Source organism: Sodiomyces alcalophilus, assembly GCF_042370955.1.
Source record: "Sodiomyces alcalophilus JCM 7366 unplaced genomic scaffold ACRALscaffold_6, whole genome shotgun sequence".
Taxonomy (NCBI): domain Eukaryota; kingdom Fungi; phylum Ascomycota; class Sordariomycetes; order Glomerellales; family Plectosphaerellaceae; genus Sodiomyces; species Sodiomyces alcalophilus.
The window spans coordinates 4,422,052-4,440,316 of NW_027263537.1; the positions used below are offsets into that span (position 1 = coordinate 4,422,052).

The following is an 18,265-nucleotide window of genomic DNA, read 5'->3' on the forward strand; positions in this document are numbered from 1 at the left end:
TCTTCCGACTAATTATAGCGTGTTCCTAGTGGGTCGCCGCGATATTATATTTAGGTCGTAGGCACCTATAGAGTTTTCCCCTTTCCTTCTTTTCTCCTTAGCTTTAGATAATTCAATTATTCGGCCTTACTCTATGAATAACTCGTGACCAGCCGCTTATATATATATATATATATATATATATATTAAGATCTAATTTCGAAGATTTCTTTTATATCTAGGGCTAGGAAAAAGACCCTAAAAGATTAGGTGGCGACTATTATATTAACAGCTTACGCGGCAAATATAACGCCACGTTATTAGCGTAGGTAATAACCAAGATATCGTATTTTCGATACCTAGTATAATTATAATACATATATTATAAGCCAAGTGTATATATATATATATATATATATATTATATATACTGTTATAGTATAGGTAAGGTTAGTTATAAAGTAGACGTCTAGGTATAAAGCTATAATTATATACTGTTTATTTTAACTTAGATATTATCCTTATCCTTATTATTATTATTATTATTATTATTATTATTATTATTATTATTATTATTATTATTATTATTATTATTATTATTATTATTATTATTATTATTATTATTATTATTATACGGAGCACTGGGGACTCGCTATATCGATGTTATCAATAGATAATTATATAGAATAATATCATAGTTAGATGTAAAATAAGAAAAGAAAAGATCGTGGGCGTCTAGCGCCAGCTATGAAGATAATACCCTAGTCGGAATAAGTCAATGCCCTAGGTAGTATAAACGTCCTCTTATTTGACTAAAATCATTCTATAATTAAAAACAATTTAGGAGAACAAAGGTTAGAGACTATGACACTAACATAGACCTCTATTGGGTAAAGGAGGAGAGATATATAAAAGCTCGGGAAGAGGCTATAAGAGGGAAATGACGAAGAAATAATAGAATTCTTTAATCTTAGGTTAGGATATTCTGACTAGAGTAACGAATATTCCGACCAGGGTCTATATATTAGCAGCTGCTATAACTAGCCACCACTATTAATTAAACTTTTAATTAAGCAATTAGTTATAATTACTCTATTATTAATCGGTTGGCTTTTATTTATATAGGCAATAACTATAAAAGGCTCGTTTCCGTATTACTTAATTAACTACTAAGTGCATTTATCTATTACTGCTATAGCTCGCGTTATGGCTGCTGAATCCCACTATCCGTATTAGACTATCCACTTATAGTACCAGAATCCGTTTATATACAATTCACAACTAACAAACCTCTACCGCGACCTCTTCTGCGTCATCATACCCTTATACCACGTGCTCTTAGTGGGCGCTCTTAACTTCCTCCTCTTCCACAGTATGCGGATGGTTATTATTATTATTATTTTAATGCCGACTACTATGCTTCGAATCGACGTGTAACCTCTTTTTAATGCTGCCAAGCCTCTTCTTCTTCTTATTCCTACTTAGATAGATCGTGAGCCGTCAAGGCTGCGTTACCGCTGCCTAGATTACTGCTATGCAAAATTAAAATAATAGAGATATTGCTAATGGGGCGGAAGGAGGGTTATCGGCTTAACAGATTCGCGGATTAACAGAACCATATATGAAAAGATTAATAGATCAATAGACTAATAGATTAATAGATTAATAGATTAATAGATTAATAGATTAATAGATTAATAGCTTAATAGATTAATAGATTAATAGATTAATAGATTAATAGCTTAATAGATTAATAGATTAATAGATTAATAGATTAATAGATTAATAGATTAATAGATTAATAGATTAATAGATTAATAGATTAATAGATTAATAGATTAATAGATTAATAGATTAATAGATTAATAGATTAATAGATTAATAGATTAATAGATTAATAGATTAATAGATTAATAGATTAATAGATTAATAGATTAATACATTAATGGAAATTATAAGATTATAAATTAATTAATAATAGAGCTATTATAAGAGACTGCTTAATTGAAAATATAATTAATAGTCGTGGGCAGTTATAGCAGCTGCGAATATATAGACTCTAGTTGGAATATTATTTTACCCCAGTCGGAATATTCTTACCCTTGATATTTTAGATATGTCTATCTATGGCTATAAAAGAACCCGCTCAATATAGCAGATATAACCGATATAGAAGGCGCCTCTGCCGGGGTATACTTAAAGAGAGGAATAATAAAGGACCGACGCCCTTAACGCAGGGAGGGCATATGTCTATAATACCGCTACGGGAATATTTCAGCCTCTCTCCCTGCGTCCGGGCCTGCTATCCTAGGGTAATAATAGAATTAATAGCCTACTACCTTCCCGTTAGCTACTAGACTGGAGGTATAATATAGATATAGACGCGAGATAATATCAGGGCCTAAACAGCCCCGATATAGGAATACTCCTACTAAGCACGGGTATAGGAGTTTTTCCCTTTCAGGCTTTTCCCCCCTATAACTATCCATAAAAGGACCGTCTAGTCTAGAATACGCTCCTTAGATAAGAATAGCGGAGTAAGAAAATAATAAATCATTTTAGTCTGAAATTTACTAAGTATATAAGGGAGTCCGAATCGTTTACCCTCCTCCTATTTAATAGACTCGGAATTAATAAACGAAGCTGCCTGCTACTTATAGTAGGTTATAATAGCCGCGCGCTCTCGGCACTTAAGTACCTAGGACTTAGGCAGATAGAGCTTATAACCCTAGGATTTAAAGTGATCGCTTATTATTATAGTATAAGAGAGATTAACTTAAAGCCGTAGCGTCGAAGGATTGACCCATTATAGGCTGCTACAATAGCTGCTATAGAGACTACCCACTTATTATTAATTAAACTTAGTACTAGGCTGGTTTTAGATTTTATTAGTGAGTATCGCTATATATCTTAAGAGTAGACTCCTAGCTAAATATAATAGCTAGAGTTATAATAGGTATATTAGCCTACCTAGCAGCAGGTATTTCAAGTCTATATTAATATACCGCTTATAAAATAATAGGCGGCTAGAAGTCAGTTTTAGGTTATGTAACTATAGGCGGCGTAGGGTGACTAATAGCCTGAATCTAGGAGTTATTTTATGGTATATATTAATTAAGATTATTATAGTTTTAACTAGGATAGACAATTCAGAAATATATGACTTTACTAGTAAATTTAACTCATTTTAAGACTTTTAAGTCTTACTTCGAGTTAATTAAAACTTAGTGCTATTAAAACTCTATTATAATATAAATATATACTAGTATAAGATACTTATAGCCAGGATAGTAATATATATAGACTTCTGCGTAAGGTCGAGTAACCTTTCTAAATAGGATTAAAGGGAGTTATAAGTACTAGACAGGGCGGTTATAAATAGCAGTACTTAGAGGATGACTATATAATGTAGCTAAGACTCCTTAGATATAAATTATAGAGTAAAAGAATAAATATAATAATAATATAATATTATTAGAATATAATTAAATATAGTATAAAACAATAAAAGACAGGCATTAAAGTAGCCCCTGGGCTATATTAATACTTTTCTAAAACTCTTATTAAAATCTTAATAACAGGATTATTAAAGGCGAGCTTAATCCTACGGCAGGTACATATCCAAGTTTAGGGCCGGAATAACTAGTTCCGGGCCTTTTACAGGCCAGCCTGTGCGACAGAGAGTGGTGGTGTTTACGGAAATATTAAGGGAAAGATTACCGCGCCCGTACACTTTAATATCAAGCCTGTAAAGGTGGAGTATGTTCTCTTACTTACTCTATAACCCCTGTTTTATTGTGTTAAAGGTACTTTCGCGGTTTACTCTTTTAGGAAATTCAAAAAGGTTTAAGAAACGTACCTTTACTAACAGCACCTGAATACATATAATACAATGCATAATGTATTCGTACGTTATGTATTATCCTGGATCCGATTCTAATCCCTAGTTAATATCAGGTTTAAATAGCGAAATGCCAGCTAAAATAACTGTCCGGTCCTCGAGCAGTCCTAAAAAGAGAAGAAGGATAAGGGTAAGGACGATATTAGTTACGTTAATACCGCGTTAAGGAGCTATAAGTTAGACTAATAGGATACTTAGTCCCCCTTATTCGGTACATCTAAAACCCTGCATTTTATATAGAAAATGCCTTCTTTTAACGTACCTACTTATACTCTACCCGCTTATTATCGCGATACTATTAGTGTATTTGGATCCGCAAGTACACCACACATAATTAAACAGGGGTTAGAGGGTATAAATGGCCTATTTTTCTACGGTATAACAAGGCGTCGAGGGGCCAAGGTATATTTAGTTATATTACACCTATTCCATTTTATTAGTTCTATTATATCCTTCTATAATGCTGGTTTAGTAGAAGAAGCCTTTAACGCCTCTTTCTCGAGCTGCTTAATTATAAATTAATAGAAACTTAAATTAGATAGTACTTAAGGAGGCGCGCTTCGAGTACCACTAATATAATGTAACTATATGTACCTAGGCCCGCTGAGACCTCGCTTTACCGTAGAAGAATGGACCCCTTGCAGGTAAGAGAAGTTATCGGGTTATGACTCCACTTTTACGGGCTCGATATCAAAATATACGGGCGCCGCAGTGTTTCCCAATATTAATCCTGCGATTTAACAGCTCCTTTCTACTCACCTGAATACACCCGAAAACGGAGCAGCTGGAAATATCCACGAACACCTGATTGCACCCATAACACTCTATATTGAAAAGGGGATATGAAATGTTCGCCACAAGAAGTATCTGCTCGAGATGCCGATCCAAAGTCCTGGCCAACACCCTGATGACGAGTACAGCCATCGGTCATAGTTTGCTCACGACCCCTTCGATGTCTGGTGTCGGTTCACCTGACCCTGTCCTGAAGTTCAGAGAGGCGCCCGGCCAGGCTGCGGGCGAGGCAGTGGACAGAGCGGAATCCACGCTTCCGACGAAACGGCAACGTGGTACACAGCGTCAGAATACGAAGAACAGGGCTTTGCATTTGTTTGAAAGTACCGTCAATGCTGCACAACAATTCGAATCCGGGACGAACATCGACGCCGGACAATTATATCGATTGGGAAACGAAATAAATGCGGTATTAGAGAACCATGACGGCCTCTTACCCTCTCAGGTTGTTGCAAAATGCTTCGCAATTGTACATGATGACATCCTGCCTGTCCTGCATCAGCCAGGCGGCGAACGTCTACCTAAGGTCACATACACCAAAGCCACGCAGGCTATGCGAAGGCTGCTAGATGTCAAGAAGAGTGCCTGGGACTCCGCAGACCTGCCTAAAACTGCAGATATTTGCAGCGTGATAGGAGAGCTTGGCATGAAATCTCCTGGTCGCCTGGATCCATACATTTCCCTCCTGCGGTGCATCCTGTTCCCGACTTCTGACCATGATGCCAACCGATCCATTTCGTCTGATGGTTTCGCTCCCAGGCTCTTGGAGGACCTCGTCAGTTGTTGGCAAGATCTCTCCTCCTCGAGACATATCTATAGGGCTCGTGGCCTGGGTGTCCGACGCTGGGGTTTGCGAAATCCTGGACAGGCGGAGGACGCAGTTACCAACTGCCGAGCAGAATTCCCCTTGCTCACCTCTATCGACATGAGCAAGTTAGTAGTTGTGCTTGCGACCACTTACGTCGTCCTCTCTGACCCGCGTGCGCTGCCGACCGCCAAAAATGAGCATGTTCAGACTTTGATGGCCGACCTGGAATTTCTTGTGAAACCATTCGACTGTGGCACGCTGCAGCCATTCTTTACTGAATATCACGACCTTTGGCAGTACGTCTCTGTTCGAGTAACCTGGTCACCGAAGCAAATTCCGTCCTCTACGAAGCGGTCAAAGTCAATGGCAACTCGGCCCAGTCCGTCCCCCCAACACAACGCGCCGCACACCACCGGGCCGCACCGTCGGATAGCATACTCTGCGTGGCACAAAAGGCTTGGATCGTTATTCAAGTCTAACGATGCTACTGGCCTAAATCATGCCTGGGAAGAGCTGACAAACTCATCAAATGACCCACAACGACAAGAGAAGCTTCGAAACTGCCCTGAACTGTTTGACTTCATCCTACACCAGTGTTGCAGCAAACAGGGCCCGGATGGAAACGCGATGCAACAATTAGCGGGTCGTGTCTTAAATTATATGGATGATATTATGCTGCGGCCCACGATCAGAACATATACCTCGATGATGGAAGGTTGGAAGACTGCAAAAAAACTCCATCCCATCGAAAACCTCTGGGTACAGGTTGTCAAATCGGGCATGCAGCTAGACGAACATATTTGGTCCAGCCGAATATCTGCCTACGGGAGCCTTGGACGGCCAGACGACGGACTGAGATCGCTCGATGAGATGAACCAAGCTTGGGAACGGGCATGTAAAAATGACAGTCCATGCCAGGCAGTGCGACCGGGCATAGCTAGCGTTAATGCGGCTATCTCCGGGCTCTTGCGAGTCGACAGGCTGAATGCCGTCCATCGTGTACTGGCCTGGGCCAGCGAAAAGCAGATTGAGCCCGATATTTGGACGTACAACAGGCTACTGAGCCACATGCTCAGGAAAGGTCACATGGAGGACGCTGACAGAATCCTGACAAGCATGAAGGCAGCAGGCCTCGCCCCAGATGGCGCCACTTTTACCATTATCCTTGAGACGGCCCTTGCGGAGATGGGTTCACAGACACCTGACTCGCAGCGTAAAACTGTTGCTAAGGTCTTCGCCGAAATGTCTGCTTGCGGCATTGAGCCTAACCAGGAGACATATGCCAAAATGCTTCACGTCCTCGTGCGCGCAGGTAATGTGGCGCGCGTTCCAATTGAAGCCGTACTGGCGCACCTCCGGGGTTCAGGACTACAACCATCGCCTGAGATCTGTACCATCCTGTTCGAATACTACTTTTCCCGTCGTCCCCGTGACTGGGATGCTATCCGTGCGCTCATAGCCGATCGCCGCTCTCGCACTCGGGTTCTTACTGACCGAGTCTTTTGGGAAACCGTCATGCGGCACCTCAACTCGGCTGGTGACACCATGGGAGCCTTGGAAATCTTCTATGATATGGATGACTGGGGCATCTGGCCCGCGTTGCCAGTCCTGGAACCGATTCTCCGTGCCTTAACTAACCGTGGAGACTGGGAGGCGGCGAGAAAGTTTGTGCAAGCCGTTCTGCGACAAGAGAGAATCCCGGCGGCTGATCGTGGAGGTCGATATTGGAAACATGCCTTTTGGGCTATTGCCAGGGACTATGAGCTTTTGGAAGGTTGCTCAGCCTGAGCCTTAGTGGTGGGGAGATGTATTTTGGCCACGATAGATACATGCATATAGGAAGCCTACGGAAGAAATCTATCACTTTTAACCAGCCTAGGCTCCTCTTGGGTCGCCCAACTGTGTTGATGAAGCTTTAGGACTGTCGCCGATAATGACCATGGACTTTTCGAGGCCTTCGACCTCGGGTTTGGTGAAATTACGCCCTTGGCCTTGCCATTCACCGTCTCTGACCAGGCCGTTTCCCGCCAACTCCAAGCCCCGGACGCTCTCGAAGTGCTTTCGCGTGGCTCCCTGGACATAATCCAGCCGTTCACGCCTCCATCCTCGACTAGGCTGGTCGCCTGCTTCCGGTAAGTGAATTTCGCCCTGCAGGCCAGGTATATAATTCTTCAATGAGGTGGACAAGGTCCGCAATGGCTGCATCTGCGAGAGCATAAATGCAGCAGTGGTGGTGATTGGCGTTTGGGCATCGGCGTCTGTCAAGTCACCATTGGCATGCAAAAAGTTAAACAGTGCCTTACTCTGGACAAGCTCGTTTTTGGTATCACTCTTGTTTACGGACGACCATATGGAGGTGGAGAACTGGTCGCCAACAGAAACACGGAGCATGGCGAGCAGTTCCGCATTTCTCGACTTCTCGGTGTGTAGTACAGTATTCAGCCGTTGGCTCTCTTGCAAATTGCGGCGCGCTGCGTTCACACTCTCCGAGGAGGGTGGCTCGTCGCCACCGAGAGTATCGAAGACTAGGTCATTGTAGTGGGTGAGGCGAATCCACGAACGGGTAGAGGCGTTGACGCAGATAAGATACTTCATAACGTAGAGTTCGAAGATGTCAAAATTCTTGTCGATGGCATTGCAGAGAAGGGTTTCTAGCTTGTGCACACCGTCGGCAACTTCAAAATTGGCGGTCTCCTCCGCACTCGGTGGAAACGGACGTGTAGAACGCGGCCATGTCTGCTGTCTTTGTTTCAACGCCCTTTCAAATCCAAGCGTTTTAGGCGTCGCGCCAGAGAGGCCCTGTTCGACGCGATCAAGGGTTCGATCGGCTAAGCTGTTAACGGCATTGATTATGCTGTCCAGGAGAGACTAATGATTGTCAACCTTCGGCACCTAAGGGACAACCGACTGATTATAATACTCACAACGGGTGCGTATCCAAGATGTTCCGTAAGAAGCTCAGTGTCAGGCAGCTGAGTTTTAGCCATATCCTTATTCTTGCTAAGTCCTGTCCGGACGTGAATACGGTGCCGAGAATCGAAAATTCGCGTGCACGTCGCTGGTCAACTCAACACAATGCTAGCAAAGTGAATAATACACGGGACATAGGTGTAGGTAGAGTGTTGCACAGGCTGGCCCGTACCCGTACCGGGTACGGAATATATTGTTCCGGCCCTGACAGTAGAGGTGGATCTGCCGCAGGATTAAAGGCATGATATAGGCATATAGATTAGAGAGTCCTACAGAGTTAACTAAATTAATAGACGAAACGCCTATTATTATATATAGATAATATACTGTTTATAAAATAATTAAGAGTCTTATTTATTTAATATTAATAACCTTTTAAAGATATATCCACTAAGCTGCTTATAATAGTAATCTATTTATGGCTATAACTACCCTATAACTGTTACTAGAAAATATAAGTACCGGTAGTTACATGCCCCCGGTTTACTATTTGTTATCCACTTAACCCTAATTAAGAAGGTGAAGCGACCGCGTGTATAACCGAAATCTTAGCTCTAAATATTACGTACTAGTACTTTAAGACAGATGAAAGATAATATAATTTTTTAAGTAAGATATAGAATTTAAAAAAAAAGAGTGGAATTAGCTAGTAAAGTAAGGTATTTCTGAAATATCTACTTTAAATAGGATCGTTACTATTCACGCCACTATTTATAGTAAAAAAACTATTATATCGCGGCCACTAATTCCCTGCTCCCGGCGCCTATAACGGTTATTATTATTATTATTATTATTATTATTATTATTATTATTATTATTATTATTATTATTATTATTATTATTATTATTATTATTATTATTATTATTATTATTATTATTATTATTATTATTATTATTATTATTATTATTATTATTATTAATAGCTGGAACTTTATAGCCCGCTGCCCGTAGACTCTTTTGTCTGTTATTATTCTCTTCTTTAGGTTGAATGGACTTAACAGAACGTTTCGAAACGCGCGAAGGAATATTTTATAAAAATTGACCGGTATTTTCACTAAAAGTAATCCCTTTATTATACTTAACGGGTTAATAAGGCCCGCGGTTAGAAACCTGATTATATGCCTGAGTATTAATATAAGAAGGGAGGTTATTATTATTTTTAGGGGTATAGTTATTATTATAGTTATCTAAAGAAGAGTGAAGAAACTGATTTTCTAAGACATAAACGTCTCGAAACTAACCAGCCTTTCTAGTTACTGGGTTATAAACCTTATAGTTATAGTCGTTAAAACCTATGAAAGCACCTCGAAGTGCTTTTGTATCTAGTTTCTTTATATTCGGGTCGTTGTTTTTATAATAAATAATAGAACCCTAAACCCGTATATTATTAATATTAGGTTTCTGACCTTATAAAAGCTTATAGGGACTCTTATATTTAAGAGCTGAATTAGGTAATCTGTTATATATATAAATAGCTAAGAGAATAGCTTTACCCTAAAGGTATCGAGACAGCCTTGAGTGGAAAAGAAGACCTCGAACCTTTTCTATTATAGTCCTTATAACTCTTTTAACGGAGCCTTAAGCTTGATAAGTGTACGGTGGCTTTATGTTATGCTTTATACCTGCAAAGAGGCGTTAGAAAGAGGCGTTATTAAATTCTTTTCCACTATCTGTATCTACTTCTTTAATAAAGAAGTGATATTTATTATTATTATTGTTATTATTACTGTTATTTTCCACCTAAGCTTTCCACTCTTTTATAGCTATTACTACCGTCGTTTTAGACTTATCTAAGAGCAGTTATGACTATAGAAACCGGGTGGAACGGTCTAGTATAAATAAAGTCCAATGCTTTTTATTATAAGAAAGAGGTTCGATCGGTCCGTAAAGATCTATATAAACCTTTTCTAAATAGGAAAAGTCTTTGTATTTATTAACTGAATCCTTATTCGTAAGTGTAATAGACTTAATTCTCTTGTAGCCATCGTAGCTCTGTATTTTAGTTAACTCTTCGTTGGTTATATTATAGTCTTTTTAAAGAGTATTAGTATAGAGACCTTTTAAGGCAACACGGTTAATATACCCTATCCTGTTATGCCATAGCGTTGTGTTTTTAGTTATAGAGGTAGTCCTTCGACGGTTATTACGGTCTCTTTATTTATAAAGCTCTTCTTAAGGTTAAAGAGGTTAAGGTTTCTTTATTATATTATTTCTTTGTTAAGGTTCAACTAATCCCTTTCTTTGTTTATTTAGCTTCTTTAAAACCTACTCTTTAAACCTTTAAAACCTCTTTATTCTAGTTAAGTCTTAAGACTATTCTTTAGGTAAAATACCTCTTTAAAACAGTTTCTTTATGTTTTTTCTAGTATTTATTATATTTATTTCCTAAGACTTAAACCCCCTGTATGATAGTGCCCGTGCTATAGCCTAGTATAGGCCGTTATATAGCAGGGCCGTTGTATAAAGAAAGAGGGGCTCTTTATTATTAAATCATAAGAGCTTTTTATTTCTAGTAAGACCGCGAGCTTCACTAATAAGATAAGAGAGACTGATGATATTCGTGCCTATTTCCGGTATATAAAGGCACTCTTTTAAAACCAGAAGCTTTCTAGTATCCCTGAATTTTATAACGTAGTCTCCTTTACCTTATATCTTTATTTCCTTTACCTGACCCTAACGAATAGTTCTCTCTTTAGTATTATAAGTAGAAAAGAGTCTTTTATTTATAATAATATGCGCCGTAGCCCCGCTATCTACATAGAAATTCAGATCTAATTTAATACTATTTTCCGCTTATATTTTATAAATCTTTTCCACTAACCAGTTAATATTAAGGTTAGTATTATTATTATTGTTTTTATTATTATTAGTTGCAGAACTCCGTTGTCGCTTCCGGAGAGAGACTTCTTAGGGAAACAATTTTATCTCTTATAGAGCTATATTTAAGTAGCAGAACGATATTTGTAGTTATTTATTTAAGTCAGAATTAACTAAGTTATTTAACGATTTATTTTTATTATTTTCTTTATTGCTTTTTCTTTGTTACGTTATCGATAAAGGACAGAAATAAAGAATACTAAGCTAAAGGTCTGATTCTAATTAGCTTAGCTTCGAAAAGTGGGTCTAAACGGTAAAGCTATTTAGAGATCTCGCGGTAGAAAAGCGATGCTCGTACTAAGCGAATAATAGTATTTTTATAGGCGGACGTTTTACTAAAAGCTTATATACCATATTACGATCTCCGGTTAGTACAGGCAACCCGGTAGGTTAAGTGGCTTAATTAATGTAGCTATTATTTATAGAGTTATAATAACCATAAAAGTAGCTGCGTTTAATCTACGTATTCATTATTTTCCTTCTTTTTCAAAAAGTCCTTTGTAAAACAAAGGAATAGTATATCCGATCGTGATAAAGAGTCTTATTCCGATCATATGGTTCTTCTCGATCAGGAATAAAGAGCTTGGTATAGCTCTTAGCGACCGTATTAGGAAGAATAAAGAGCTTTAAACCGTGGTATTGGTACGAACAGTTCGAATCGATTAGCTGTCTTCGGGAGATAAAGGGATTTTATACAGTCGGAGATAAGAATCTGCGACCGGGGGAGGATAAAGGGACGGCCTGAATAGGCAAAAATGGCCTGAAAAGGCAGGAGTCTTTTTAGTATTTCGAGTAGAATAAAAGGGTAGAAAAGAGTAGATTTCCTTCTTTACTAAGCCGGGCTTATAACTTTTTAATAAATTAGGCTACGAGTAGTAGGCTATATGTGCGGAAGAGAGGAAAATCAAGTAAATAGCTATTGAATTCGTAGATCTATAGGATTACTGCTTATTTCGCGAACGTGTAAAGAGCTAACTTCTGGGATTTCTTTCTGGATCCGGGGCTGGCAAAAGACCCTGGAAGATTGGGTGGCGACTATTATATTAACAGCCTACGCGACGGTTATCACGCCACGTTATTAGCTTAAGTAATAACTACGATATCGTATTTACGATACCTAGTATATTTATATAATATATATTACAAGCTAAGTATATATACACGTATAATACGTATAGTACTATTATATAAGTTAAGCTGGTTATAAAGTAAACGCTTAGTTATATAGCTATAACTATATACTATTCATTTTAAGTTAGATATTATACTTATTATTATTATAATTATTACTTGTTATAAGTATAATATCTATATTATCTATAGACGGCCTTATATATAGTATAACGTACGGTTCGTAGCTGCTACGTTTCGTATAGGTCCCGCCGGGATATTTTACACGCTCCGGAGCACGGTACCGTCCCTATATACGTAACAGGTAACTAATGCGTTACAGCCCTATTAACGGTAGGACTTAGCTGCCCTAGTTTAGCGATATAGGGCGTGTCGGCCTTAGCGGCAGAGCTGCCGGCGCCTATTATTAACTAGCTACGAGCCGGGCGGAGTAGGGCTATCGGGCCCCCCCTATTTAACCCTTATCGTGCGTGCTAAGGCAGATAAGGGCCACCCGCGAACAGGGCCGGGTAACCTAAAAAGCAAAAACGTTTTGCGCTTGCCCCTAGCCAGATTCGAACCAACCTAACCGCCTTATAGTTATATACCAGGGCAATACCAGTGCGCTATAGGGGCTTAAGAACTATTAAGATAAAGTTTAATGCTATTATAGGCGATTATTATTAGCGGATACTCGGCGAATAAAAAGAAAAATCTTAATTACTAAAATCATAGAAGTCGGTCTTATTGCTAGATAAGGCGCCGGATATATAGCAGGTATTAGGCTGGAATAGACTAGGCAGGTTGTTAATATCGGTAATAGTATTAATATTATTAATAGGCGCTGATATAGTAATAGAGGGGCGTCGATATATAGCGTAGATACGACGACGAGGGATATCTTTCTTATCGGAGGAGGGGGTACCGGCTTAACCGGGCGGCGTATAGTCGGCGTTACTAGGGGCATTAGCCTGATTATTAGTGGCTAACGATACGACGGAGGCTTAGCGATAAGCTAGGCCGTAAGGTATAGAACGCGCTATAAGACGGGGCGTAGGCGTAGTAGCCTTATTAGCCGAACTATTAGTAAAGGGATTATTATCGCTATCGGCGGCGGAGGTATAACTATGGCGAGTAGCCGTAAAGCGATTAGTAGAACGATATACTAAAACGGTACGCTGAGGTTTATTAATAGCCGCTAAAAGGTTAGCGAGACTATCGAGGACGGGGAAGGTATCCACACTCTCTAGGCGACCTTCGCGGTTAAAAGGATAGTAGCTGTGTACCGCTAGATCCTTAATAAAAGTAATAAGCGACTTAATATCGCGGAGGTTATCCTTATAAGGCGGGTAGATTAAGTCTAATAACCCTAAAGCCTCGGTATCGTTAATACGACTAAGACGGTGTATAAAGTCCACTGTTATTATAGACTATAGGGACGAAATTTCGTCTAAAATTAATATTTAAGACTATAAACTGTTAGTATATAGCCGAAGGGTCGGCGATACAAGAGACTTATATTCTTAACGGCGAGCTTATTCTCGCCACGGTCTATAGCTATACGAAACCACTTATAAAGCTTAGAATGACTTTTCTAAGTATAACGCCGAGCTATTAGCGTTAGATTATCGTCTAATATATAGATCTTCTTACTGCTATTCTGGAGTAGCTAAGTAATACCTAGTATATAGTCGGGGATCTAATAAACTAATTAGTATAGAAAACTGCCGAACAGTCGGCGAACTTATAGCAATATATCACAAATAGCCGCGGGTATAAGCGATATATCGACTAGCACCGGAGGCATTATTAGTCTTATTAAAAGACTTAATACCAGTATACGAATTAAGACGAGATATATAAAAGAGGTAGGTAGCCTAAGTCGGAATAATCGACTCGTAACCTAAGTCGATATTATACTTTAGCTTACAAAGAGTAATAGCAACCTATAAATTAACCAACGATATAATAACGATTAGTCGGTGATAATAATAATAAGGCGATGAATTAATAATACACTAATTGGAATAGAGTAGTTATATAATCGCCGTATAATCAGCGATTATAATACGTAAAGATAGTTATAGGAGGAAGATCGGGAACTACGTGGAGAACGACGCGAAGGAACTATATACCTAGTACAAAATAGTTATCTTAGGCTGGGTATAATATCTGCGTAAGGTTAAATAACTCTAGGTAATAATAAGAAGTATCGCGGACTTTTGATAGTAATATTCGGACAGATTATAAGGTATATAGTCGGCGATGGAACGCTAATAAGCAGGCAAATAAAGGAGCGGCCACTATTCTTTTCTACGGGTTTTTACTAAGTGCTTGTATAGAACTAGATAGAGGTAAATCAATTACGATAAACGCGTAATTAAAGACATCACGATAACACGACTCCGCGGGACTATACTCGCTAGAGGGGGCCAGTGTAACGAGATAATTATAGAGCCTCCGTTATATACTCAGATCGATAGTCTCGCATATACTACCGATCCGAACCTACCTTTGTGTTGATTAAGGGATATAGTTTAATCCCTTAAGTTAAAGTCTTAGTTTCGATCTAGCGCTTAGTTAACGAATATACTGCGACTACTCTGCAATTCTAAACTATCGAGCCCTTTTCTATGATATCTTTTCCCTAACTAAAGTCTACGGACTTTCCTTTCGTGACAGTCTTCTTTTATTTAGTTAATATAATTATTCAGCCTTACTTAGTATAATTAACCTATAACTAGCCGCTTATACAGTCTAGTAATTAAGTATAGTCACCGGCTCCCGTGGATAGACGTCTTAGAAGGAGAGGAGTGATATTTAGAATATATTCACTTAAGGGATATTAGAGACCCTAAGTTAAGAATTATAAGATTATCTTAAATAGACTGGCATTAGCCCCTAGGTAGACTATAGGATTATATAATAGTCTAGTTATATTTATTTACTTAAAGCTATACTAAGATATATTTAAGGTGCTAGGCAGTCCGTAAACGGAGTCTATAAATAGGCCCCTAACTGGACACTTAGTTGTCCTTAAGTAGGGCGTTTCCGTTAAGTCTCAAGTTAGAAAGGCTTAGCAAACAATATTATAATCATTCTCCCTCTTACGGTCAGCTTCGTAATCTATTATTATAGTCGTAATGACTCTCTTTACTCCTCACACAACCCTTATAACAATAATATAAAATATAGGAAGAAAAGAACGTCTATTATATAACACCGAGTCTACTACGTTATATAAAGTCTAATGTATAATATAGAAAGCTTATATTAAGTCTATTACGTTAAGCAGAAAACGTATACTAAGTCTATTAGATTATATCAGAGGCTTATACTAAGTCTACTATATATTCTAACGAGACTTAGTATCACTCCTTTAGATATAGTCCTCTATTTATTCTTTGATATGTATATATATATATATATATATATATGTATATCGTCCCCCTATCTCTCTGTTCTTTCTTCTTTTCTACTTAGTTGATATATTGTAGCTATTAACGATTATAATAGAATATTACTCCATTCCATTCACTCGAGCTTTAATTTCTTTAATCCCTTTTACTCTTGCCTCTTTTAATCTACGGCTTCCAGTAAAGCTTATGAATTTTATCCTGACTTTAATATAAATTAAATTAATAGACTGCCTGCCTCTTTATTATATATTGTTTATATAATAACAAGTTGCTATAGTCCGAAATTAGGTATAAGTTACTAGTAAGATCAAAAGCAGGATTTTAGTATACAGATCAGAGATTAGTATATAGTAAATGAAATTAATAGATTAATAGCTAATTATTATATGTTATTTATAACACTAGTTCTACTCTTGTCCCTGACTCTATTAACATATATCCGCAGTATTAGACTGCCTAGTGTGTATAATTTAAATATACACTATTTAAGTTATTTTACTAATAGTTATAGTGTATTTGTATTAATAAATGTGTTATAGCTATTAGTAGCTTAGTATATACAGCGTTAAAAAATTATTAAGTGAATATGACTTTCAATTGTTATATAAACCATATCTAATACTTTATAATAGATCTTTTTTTTTTTCACTCTACAGACATCTCTGATCCGTGTACTAAAATCCTGCCCTTAATCTTATGGATAACTCATACCGAATTTCGGACCGGAATAACCCGTTCCGTTCCTGTTACCGGCCAGCCTGTGGGACAATCTGTATAATTATTTCGTATGCGTGCGGCAGGCCCACATCCTAAAGAACTTGTTGCGTGCCTTTGCGGGCTCGCCGATGCGACACTATCTTCCGTCCATTTTCCTAGTTGCGTCCCACAGCGTCAACTACAGCGCTGGGTGACTTCTCTCACATTGTCGTACTATTCGTTAGGTCAAAGTATACACAGCAGCTTCTGAATACGTGATCTCCGTATGCGGCTTGATTCCAGAGGCGCGGGTTCGGCAAGCAACGATCATGCCATCTCGTGCAACGGCCAGAAGAAGGTCACATTCCGGCAGGTCAAGGCAGAGGCGTAGCGACATTCAGCGTAGGTTAACCGCTAATATTGTTTATCTATATCAAGCCCAGCATTGACGAGACCACATAGCCGGTGACCCTGTCCCGCAACTACCTCAGAGAAGGTACCGACCTGGAACAGTCGCACTCAGAGAGATACGCAGATATCAAAATAGCACTGATCTTTTACTGAGGAAGTTACCATTTTCTCGGCTCGTGAGTTTCGGGCTCCTCCACCCTCCCCGTTGCGATCAGAAGCTAGGCGTATTCTAATGCGACCCCCGCAGGTTAGGGAAATCGCACTTTGTTTTCGGCCCAGAGATGAAGAGTTGCGTTGGCAGTCCCAAGCCATAATGGCATTGCAAGAGGCCACCGAGGCGTTCATGGTGCATTTGTTCGAGGATACAAACCTGTGCGCTATACATGCCAAAAGAGTCACCATCATGCAAAAGGACATCCAGCTTGCGAGGCGAATACGAGGCGCATGGGCAGGATTGGGTTAGGGTAATATTGACGTCGCAGTCGAAACCAAATGGGCAGACATTTAAGCCTTAAATTGTCAACACTGTCGACGCACACGAGGCCTATACTCCTGGCATGGCCTCTAAATCTAGAGCTTCCTAAACTACTGTGTGTCGAATACAGCTATTATCACAATGGAAAGATATTGTTAATCTGCTAGAAGGTAGCGTATATATATATATTGAATAGATCTATAGTTTAATCCATTTTATTAACATTCTCTATAGTTATCTTAGCTCGGAACTAAATTAATACAAGCTACTTTATTCTATTTTACTATATAGCCTTAATATATCTTAAGTACTACTGCCTAAGGTATTATACTAATATAATATACTAATTAGTAGTCTTTTTATTAATTTAAATAACTTAATCGAAATCTCTAATCTATATACTAAAATCTTAGTCTTTATTCTATAAATACTTTATACCTAATTTCGGGCCGTAATAACCTCTTATATTTCTATTACGGGCTACCTTATATTCTATATACCTAACCGAACTAAATATTTATTAGTTGCTAAGTTTAAGCTATTTATTAACGTCGCTTATATCGTTATCTTCTTATATATCTATAGTTATATAGGTTTTATTAAATTTATTATATTTTATTTGAATTTATTATAAAATTTATTATCTAGGTCCTTTAAGTATTTCTATTATTATTATTATTATTATTGTTATTATTCTTTTACTCCGCTATCCTATTATTATTCTAGGAGCCCTGTTTAGGCTATACGGTCCTTCTTAGCGGGTTATAGGGGGGAGAAACCCCTTCGGGTAGAAAAACCCCTATACTCTCCTTATTAGGGTTGGTGCCG

The 18,265-nt window shown here is 38.4% G+C and overlaps 4 protein-coding genes across 4 annotated transcripts; 2 read left to right on the forward strand and 2 right to left on the reverse strand.

Annotated features, from left to right (window-relative positions):
• Positions 1-486: 486 nt before the first annotated feature.
• ACRALDRAFT_2021563 (uncharacterized protein) lies at positions 487-855 on the reverse strand (the record flags this gene model as incomplete). The annotated part of the gene is made up of 2 exons (XM_071020064.1): positions 487-630; positions 850-855. The coding sequence occupies 2 exons, from the start codon at positions 853-855 to the stop codon at positions 487-489; spliced, it is 150 nt and encodes a 49-aa protein (XP_070873759.1).
• A 3,612-nt stretch (positions 856-4,467) lies between these two features.
• ACRALDRAFT_1070429 (uncharacterized protein) lies at positions 4,468-7,267 on the forward strand (the record flags this gene model as incomplete). Its single annotated transcript, XM_071017766.1, has 2 exons — positions 4,468-4,523; positions 4,717-7,267. 2 exons carry the CDS (start codon positions 4,468-4,470, stop codon positions 7,265-7,267), a joined length of 2,607 nt encoding a protein of 868 aa, XP_070873760.1.
• An 87-nt stretch (positions 7,268-7,354) lies between these two features.
• ACRALDRAFT_2109057 (uncharacterized protein) lies at positions 7,355-8,466 on the reverse strand (the record flags this gene model as incomplete). The annotated part of the gene is made up of 2 exons (XM_071023397.1): positions 7,355-8,347; positions 8,404-8,466. The coding sequence occupies 2 exons, from the start codon at positions 8,464-8,466 to the stop codon at positions 7,355-7,357; spliced, it is 1,056 nt and encodes a 351-aa protein (XP_070873761.1).
• An 8,209-nt stretch (positions 8,467-16,675) lies between these two features.
• On the forward strand, positions 16,676-17,649 carry ACRALDRAFT_1050161 (uncharacterized protein). Its single transcript, XM_071015627.1, has 3 exons — positions 16,676-16,953; positions 17,014-17,138; positions 17,210-17,649. The coding sequence occupies exons 1-3, from the start codon at positions 16,881-16,883 to the stop codon at positions 17,423-17,425; spliced, it is 414 nt and encodes a 137-aa protein (XP_070873762.1). The 5' UTR covers positions 16,676-16,880; the 3' UTR covers positions 17,426-17,649.
• Positions 17,650-18,265: the final 616 nt, after the last annotated feature.